This window comes from Nerophis lumbriciformis, linkage group LG03, assembly GCF_033978685.3.
Source record: "Nerophis lumbriciformis linkage group LG03, RoL_Nlum_v2.1, whole genome shotgun sequence".
Lineage (NCBI taxonomy): Eukaryota > Metazoa > Chordata > Actinopteri > Syngnathiformes > Syngnathidae > Nerophis > Nerophis lumbriciformis.
The window spans coordinates 51,385,001-51,394,417 of NC_084550.2; the positions used below are offsets into that span (position 1 = coordinate 51,385,001).

General features: G+C 30.4%; 1 protein-coding gene across 9 annotated transcripts in view; it reads right to left on the minus strand.

Annotated features, from left to right (window-relative positions):
* The window catches only part of pax7a (paired box 7a), a 175,982-nt gene extending 169,784 nt beyond the window's left edge, over positions 1–6,198 (minus strand). For 3 of the 9 annotated variants that reach the window (XM_061938934.2, XM_061938918.2, XM_061938887.2), the window contains exons 1-3: positions 5,775–6,198; positions 4,678–4,913; positions 149–278 (exon numbers count right to left, since the gene is read on the minus strand). In XM_061938934.2, coding sequence (XP_061794918.1) covers positions 149–278; positions 4,678–4,913; positions 5,775–5,859 — 451 coding nt within the window. In that variant the 5' untranslated portion in view covers positions 5,860–6,198. Of the gene's footprint in view, positions 1–133; positions 279–4,677; positions 4,914–5,048; positions 5,491–5,774 lie in introns of those variants that run through there. The other 6 variants (XM_061938926.2, XM_061938902.2, XM_061938873.2 and 3 more) reach the window with 4 other exon arrangements.
* Positions 6,199–9,417: the final 3,219 nt, after the last annotated feature.

Consider the following 9,417-nt stretch of genomic DNA (forward strand, 5'->3'; position numbering starts at 1 on the left):
TTCTATTATTTACATTTCAACACCTGCATGATGCAACCTTCCCAACACACACACCTTTTTTTTTTTTTTTAATTATAAGTGATGCTTGATGTTGGCTCCTATAATAAAGTTAAAAAAAAAAAAAGTAGCTTACCAGATGAAGCCTCACCTGAAGGAACCGTGCTTCTGTCGCACACGCCGTCCTTCAGCAGCTTATCCCGGATCTCCCAGCTGAACATTCCCGGGTTCTCCCGCTTGTACTCCTCGATCCTCTTCTCCACGTCAGGAGTGGCCACCTGCTGTAAGTTGGAAGTCATGGGGGGGTCAAGAAAAAAATGGGGTGATTTAAATTTGAATTAATATGCTATTTGTTGATGTGTATTTTCATATGGGGTCAAATTGGAAAACATTTTCAGTCAAATTGATAGTAGTCAAACAAATGTATGTTGTTTTTTTCATATATTTTGACTAAACATTTTATTTCATACCACAAGTAGTACCATTAAAAAAACATTTATATTGTTTTTTATTATTCATATCATTATAATGTATTTTAAGTAATCGTATTTCCTTCCACAAGTAATATTATAAAATTAAATAATAATAAAGACAATACAATCTTATTTGAAAATCTTCATACAATTGTTTTTATATGTTTTGTTGTTGTTATTATCACTAATGTAGAATATACTAGTGTAATACTTAACCTCAATGAGTATTATTTGTAAACAAATAATTAAGTTTGACATCAATTAATCTGATCAGGACACAAATTAAATATAATGTAATATTTTCTTTTTTTTTTGTTTAGACTTGAATTGCGTCTTCTAGGTAAAAACAGGAGTATACTCAAAATTGTGACTCTTGACTATATGCCAATTAATAGTATATATACTGTATATATATATATATATATATATATATATACATATTATATATAAATAAACACACACACACATATATATATAGATACATATTGATACACACACATATTTATACATATATTAATAAACATGTGCATACATATACATACATACATATATACATACACATATATTAATAAACACATACATGCATATATACACACATTACACACATAATTAAACACATACATATATACATACATATGTACACACACATACAAACATACATACATACATATATACACACATACACACACACATATATATTTTCAATTTCTCATGAGAATATGTCCACAACTGAGTCTGGAAATAATTATAGCTTGTTAATATTTAGTGCCGAATTCGTTATTACAGTAATAATAAATATAATATGAGAGAAACAGGAGGTCCTGATATTGTGACAGGTATTCATGATTCTCTTGATTTTGAAAAAATATATACATACATGCATACATGCTACAAAAGGAACTGATATAACAATTGTAATAGCAATAGCATTGTTATTAATTAGGTGTGTGTGTGTTTTTAATATTGTGACCATGGACTACACAGTATGTATTAATAACAAATAAAAACTTAAATCTATAGTGCAGCACAAATGAAACCAACAAAAGTATATCCCCAATGTTAGCGATTAATGTTTAGTATTCAGTGTGTTAATAATGAGTAGTAGAATATGATTGAGTGTGAGTTCCTAATATTGTGACCGATGAAGGATTAACGTGATTATGAAAAATGATATGCTGTGCATGCTATAAGAATCTCATACAGCATTGTAATTAATTGTTCTTTTTATGTGTGTCCATGCAGTATTTTGACCAGTTGATGTATAGAATAATAATATGAAAAAGTCAATGTACTAAAAATGATAAACAATATATTAATATGTTTGACTGTGCAGGGGTACCTAATATTTTGATAGGTCAACGATTAACCAGATTATGAAAACAATAAGTACACACTAAAACGCACCGATACAATTTTATTATATTTTTATTTATTTTTGTGTGTGTGTGTGTCGGTGCAGATGTTCTTAATTTTGTGACCATTGACTGAATTCCTATTAATATTGACATATATATGCAAATACAAATGTACAGCACAAATGAAGTCAATGAAATTATATTTAACGTTTAATATTCAATGTGTTATTAATATTAAAGCGAATGATCGACCTGATTAACAATATATATTGTGCACGTTACAAAATAAACAGATGCAAATATTAGCAGTGTGATTAATAATTTGTGTCGTGTGTGTGCGAGAGCAGTTGTACCTAATATATTGACCAGTCGATGTATATATGTCAATCAATATGATTATGATCAATTATAAAAAACGCTTTATTTTAGTGTTATACGAAAGGGATACACGTTGATATAAATATTAATACAACAAAACCATACTAACTGAACTTAATATAATATACACTATGTATATTTGACCATGTGGAGTGGTACCTAATATTTTGACCAGTGTAAAATCAATATGACTATGATCCATTACAAAACACAAGATTATGATGCTATACGTAAGGAATCAATGTAATAAAAAATATAATAATTAACAATATTAAATGAACTGAATATGATATACAATATGTATATTTGACTTTATGTGCAGGGGTACCCAATATTTTGACCAATGTATGTCAATCAATATGATTATGATCAATTATAAAAAACAAACAAAAAAAAACAAACAATTTATTTTAGTGTTATACAAAAGGGATTAACGTTGAAATGAATATTAATACAACAAAACCATTTAAAATGAACTTAATATGATATACAGATTGTATATTTGACCATGTGGAGGGGTACCTAATATTTTGACCAATGTAAAATCGATATGACTAAGATCCAAGATTATGACGCTATACGAAAGGAATTAATGTTGGAATAAATACTATAACAATAAAACAATATTTAATGAACTGAATTTGATATACAATATGTATATTTGACTAAATGTGCAGTGGTACCTAATATTTTGACCAATGTATGTCAATCAATATTATTATGATCAATTATTAAAAAACAACAACTTTATTTTAGTGTTATACGAAAGAAATCAGCGTTGAAATACATACTACAACAAAACCATTTTAAATGAACTTAATATGATGTATGTATATTTGACCATGTGGAAGGGTACCTAATATTTTGACCAGTGCAAAATCAATATGACTAAGATCCATTATAAAACACACAATTTTTGATGCCATACGAAAGGAATCAATGCTGTAATAAATATAATAAAACAATATTAAATGAACTGAATATGACATACAATATATTTGACTATATGTGCAGGGGTACCTAATATTTTGACCAATGTAAAATCAATATGACTAAGATCCATTATTAAAACACACAATTTTTGATGCCATACAAAAGGAATCAATTCTGTAATAAATATAATAAAACAATATTAAATGAACTGAATATGACATACAATATATTTGACTATATGTGCAGGGGTACCTAATATTTTGACCAGTGCAAAATCAATATGACTAAGATCCATTATAAAACACAAGGTTTTGATGCTATATGAAAGGAATCCATGTTGTAATAAACAATACAATAATAAAACAATATTAAATAAACTGCATTTGAGAAACAATATGTACATTTGACTATATGTGCAGGGGTACCTAATATTTTGACCAATGTATGTCAATCAATATGATTATGACCTTTTTTTTTTTTTAAACTATAGTGTTATACGAAAGGAATCCACATTGAAATAAATATTAATACAACAAAACCCATCCATCCATTTTCTAACCATTTTAATATGATATACATTATGTATATTTGACCATGTGGAGGGGGACCTAATATTTTGAGCAGTGCAAAATCAATATGACTAAGATCCATAAAACACAAGGTTTTGATGCTATATGAAAGGAATCAATGTTGTAATAAATAATACAATAATAAAACAATATTAAATGAACTGAATTTGATAAACAATATGTACATTTGACTCTATGTGCAGGGGTGCCTAATATTTTGACCAATGTATGTCAATCAATATGATTACGATCAATTATTTTAAAACAACTGTAGTATTATACGAAAGGAATCAACATTGAAATACATATTAATACAACAAAACCCATCCATCCATTTTCTAACCATTTTAAATGAACTTAATATGATACACGTTATGTATATTTGACCATGTGGAGGGGTACCTAATATTTTGACCAGTGTAAAAAACAATATCCATTATAAAACACATAATTATAATGCTATACGAAATGAATCAATGTCGTAATAAACATTATAAAAATAAAACACTATTAAATGAACTGAATATGATATACAATATATTTGTTTGACTATATGTGCAGGGGTACCAGTGCAAAATCAATATGACTAAGATCCATTATAAAACACATAATTATGATGTTATACGAAATCAATCAATGTAACAAATAATGTATTAATAAAACAATATTAAAATAACTGAATATGATATACAATATGTATATTTGACTAAATGTGCAGGGGTACCTAATATTTTGACCAATGTATGTCAATCAATATGATTATGATCAATTATATAAACACATACTCATGATACTATAAGGAATCAAATTGCATATAAATTGTAAAAAAAACAAAAACAAAAACATAATAAAACAGGTAAATGATGATTATTATTACTACATTATGATTTTTGGACAAGCGGTAGAAAATGGATGGATTTTTGTCCGACCGCGTCCAAGTCAGCATTTATGGCCCGGCACCCTCGCACTCACCCTGGGCTTGCTGCCTCCGATGGCCCCGGGGCGGATGGACCCGGTCTCCTGGTATCGGCACAGGATCTTGGACACGCAGCCGTGGGAGACGCGCAGTTGGCGGGAGATGACGCAGGGCCTGATGCCGTGGTGCGCCATCTCCACGATCTTGTGGCGGATGTGGTTGGGCAGGGGCCTCCCGTTGATGAACACGCCGCCCAGCTGGTTGACGCGACCCTGGCCCAGAGGGGTGGACACTATATGGGAGGACAACACACAATATTAAACCATTTTTTATTTGCACATTTAAAAACAAAACAAAAAACAAAAAATCAGGATGCACTCCACGCAGCCAATTTCACGCTGGAGAGCCACTAAAAGATTCCCACCACCTTGATTATTCCTAGTCATGCTGTCCAAATATTGATGTGATCCTTTTCTCTTGTGGCTTATTTGCCATTTGCAGCGGCGCCCACTCCAACAAATCCACGCAGCTCCGCCAACTTGCAAAGCAATAGACGTCTCATTTTTTTTTCCCCTTTTTTTTTTTTAAGGCGCATTTCACTTCAAGCCACTTGAGCACGCACTGGATCCTAATGGGAAAACGGTTGCCATAAATGCATGCAAATAAGAAAGTGGTACCCCACTCCATCCCCTCTCCTCCTCCTCCTCATCCTCCCACGGCCGTATGCTCAGACACCTCAAGTGCGCGTGGAGAGTTCTCGCCGAATTAACAATTAGATTGCCTCTTCTGTGGGCTCGTTCACTGTCAAAGTTGGGGTAAAATAATAAATAATATTGTGCAAAAGGGACAAGTGGTAGAAATGGATGGATGGTGTATTAATGTTGCTTATATAGTGCGTGTTGTCATTTTAAATGGTGCAAAAAAAAAATAAAAAAATACAAAGTCAAGAAAAAAGTGGAAAATAATTTGTGGAAAATTGGGCAAAAATATTTTAGTGTTAAATTATTTAAGATTATTTTAAGTATTAAATATTAAAATAATAATATTTATGACGTTTTTTTTAAATTATTATTACAAATGTTTACACACATTTTTTTTTCAAGAATAATAAGAAAATAAAAATAATGCGTAACCTCCATGCATTGTGTCTCACCTTCTAGAGGGAAGCCGGTCCGTGGGTAGTTCTGGCCCGGCGTGGGGCGCACCATCCGAGGCACTGTTCCGGGCAAAGTAGCCATCCTTGCAGCTGGGTTAGCACCACCACCGCTGCACCAGTCTAAGCCGCAGCTGCTGTTGCTCTCACAAAGTCCAAAATGAAACAGGAGTAGGGGTAAAAAAAAAAAAAAAATGTTCTAAAAAGGAGGGGAAAAAATGCAGCGAAATTCCAATCCCAGGTGGAGAAAAAATATAATTCTCATGAGAGAGGAAAAGGATGTGTGGAGTGATGCTCTTCCTAAAATGTCCTTTTTGTAAGTATTAAGTGTAGAATTATTATATATTTTTTTCAAATGAGGTGCTTAAAAGTCTGGAGTTGGGCACAAAAGCGCATATACTATTTCCCCCCTTGGTGTATTTGAGTGGAATGTCTGTTGGCTGTGTGGAAGTAGTTGAAGAGGGCAACTTTGGCGTGCACGTCGTGGGAGGAGACAGTCCAGCTCTCCCATAGGCTCCCTGGCCTTCTTCTTTTAGGGATGAAAGGGAGTGGGCTTAGCCTGCAGCCTGAGTGGCCAATCAGGGAGCTGCTTTGCACTTTTTAATACTCTGCTGCTGCTGCTGCACCCTTCTTCCACCACCATCATCATCATCCTCCTCCATCCTAAAGACCCTCATGCAAGAAGCAAATGTGTTACATCAAAATGTTAGTCTTTCATGCACTCAAACCTGCAGAATTTACCTTGTAAATCTACAATTCTCCATTAATTTCTAACACATCTTAAAAAAAATACACATCAATGTCAAAATATTGATGACACAATTGAGTCATATTTACGTATTCTAATACAGGTCTAGAGTCATAGAAAATTTCTGGAAATAGTTGCATATTTACCTTGTAAATCTACAATTCTCCTAGTAAATGCATTCATTTCTAAAACATCTTAAAAAAAAACAAAAAAACATATATGTCAAAATATTGGTACAATTGAGTCAGATTTATGTATTCTAATACAGGTCTAGAGTCATAGAAGGTTTCTGGAAATAGTTGCATATTTACCTTGTAAATATAAAATTCTCATAATAAATGCATTCATTTCTAAAACATTTAAAAAAAAAAAACTTCAATAAATGTCAAAATATTGATGATACAATTGAGTCAGACTTATGTATTCTAATACAGGTCTAGAGTCATAGAAGGTTTCTGCAAATATTTGCATATTTACCTTGTAAATCTACAATTCTCCTAATAAATGCATTCATTTCTAAAACATCTTTCAAAAAAAAAAATACCCATAAATCTCCAAATATTAATGATACAATTGAGTCAGATTTATGTATTCTAATACATGTTTAGAGTCATAGAAGGTTTCTGGAAATAGTTGCATATTTACCTTGTAAATCTACAATTATCCTAATAAATGCATTCATTTCTAAAACATCTTTAAAAAAAAATACCCATAAATGTCAAAATATTGATGATGCAATTGAGTCCAATTTATGTATTCTAATACAGGTCTAGAGTCATAGAAGGTTTCTGGAAATAGTTGCATATTTACCTTGTAAATCTACTATTCTAATAAATGCATTCATTTCTAAAACATCTTCAAAAAAAAAAAAAAAAAAAAAAAAAAAGTGAAAATATTGATACAATTGAGTCAGATTTCAGTATTCTAATACAGGTCTAGAGTCAGAGAAGGTTTCTGGAAATAGTTGCATATTTACCTTGTAAATATAAAATTCTCATAATAAATGCATTAATTTCTAAAACAACTTAAAAAAAACACCCATAAATGTCAAAATATTGATGATACAATTGAGTCAGATTTATGTATTCTAATACAGGTCTAGAGTCATAGAAGGTTTCTGCAAATAGTTGCATATTTACCTTGTAAATATAAAATTCTCATAATAAATGCATTAATTTCTAAAACATCTAAAAAAAAAAACCTTCTATAAATGTCAAAATATTGATGATACAATTGAGTCAGATTTATGTATTCTAATACAGGTCTAGAGTCATAGAAGGTTTCTGGAAATAGTTGCATATTTACATTGTAAATCTACAATTCTCCTAATAAATGCATTCATTTCTAAAACATCTTTAAAAAAAATACCCATAAATGACAAAATATTGATGATGCAATTGAGTCCAATTTATGTATTCTAATACAGGTCTCGAGTCATAGAAGGTTTCTGGAAATAGTTGCATATTTACCTTGTAAATCTACTATTCTAATAAATGCATTCATTTCTAAAACATCTTCCAAAAAAAAAAAAAAAAAAGTGAAAATATTGATACAATTGAGTCAGATTTAAGTATTCTAATACAGGTCTAGAGTCAGAGAAGGTTTCTGGAAATAGTTGCATATTTACCTTGTAAATATAAAATTCTCATAATAAATGCATTCATTTCTAAAACATCTTAAAAAAAACACCCATAAATGTCAAAATATTGATGATACAATTGAGTCAGATCTATTTATTCGAATACAAGTCCAGAGTCACTGAAGGCTTTGGGAAATGGTTGCATATTTACCTTGTAAATCTACAATCCTCATAATAAATTAATTCATTTCTAAAACATCTTAAAAAAAATACCCATAAATGTCCAAATATTGATGATACAATTGAGTCGGATTTATGTATTCTAATACAGGTTTATAGTCATAGAAGGTTTCTGGAAATAGTTGCATATATACCTTGTAAATCTACAATTCTCCTAATAAATGCATTCATTTCTAAAACATCTTAAAAAAAATACCCATGAATGTGAAAATATTGATGATACAATTGTGTCAGATTTATGTATTCTAATACATGTCTAGAGTCATAGAAGGTTTCTGGAAATAGTTGCATATTTACCTTGTAAATCTACAATTCTCCTAATAAATGCATTCATCTCTAAAACATCTTTAAAAAAAATACCCATAAATGTCAAAATATTGATGATGCAATTGAGTCCAAGTTATGTATTCTAATACAGGTCTCGAGTCATAGAAGGTTTCTAGAAATAGTTGCATATTTACCTTGTAAATCTACAATTCTCCTAATAAATGCATTCATTTCTAAAACATCTTGACAAAAAAATACCCATAAATGTGAAAATATAGATGATACAATTGAGTCAGATTTATGTATTCTAATACAGGTCTAGAGTCATAGAAGATTTCTTGAAATAGTTGCATATTTACCTTGTAAATCTACAATTCTCATAATAAATGCATTCATTTCTAACACATCTTAAAATAAATACCCATAAATGTCAAAATATTGATGATACAATTGAGTCAGAATTATGTATTCTAATACAGGTCTACAGTCATAGAAGGTTTCTGGAAATAGTTGCATATTTACCTTGTAAATCTACAATTCTCCTAATAAATGCATTCATTTCTAAAACATCTTGACAAAAAAATACCCATAAATGTCAAAATATCGATGATACAATTGAGTCAGATTTATGTATTCTAATACAGGTCTAGAGTCATAGAAGGTTTCTGGAAATAGTTGCATAACAGAAAATAGATGTTTTGTAATACACATGTAATCACAAAGGCAAACATAATTTTACCCATCTTATGTTAAAAATACATAAAATAAAAAAAGTATAGTAAAAAGTGCCAAAAGAAAAAAAATATATA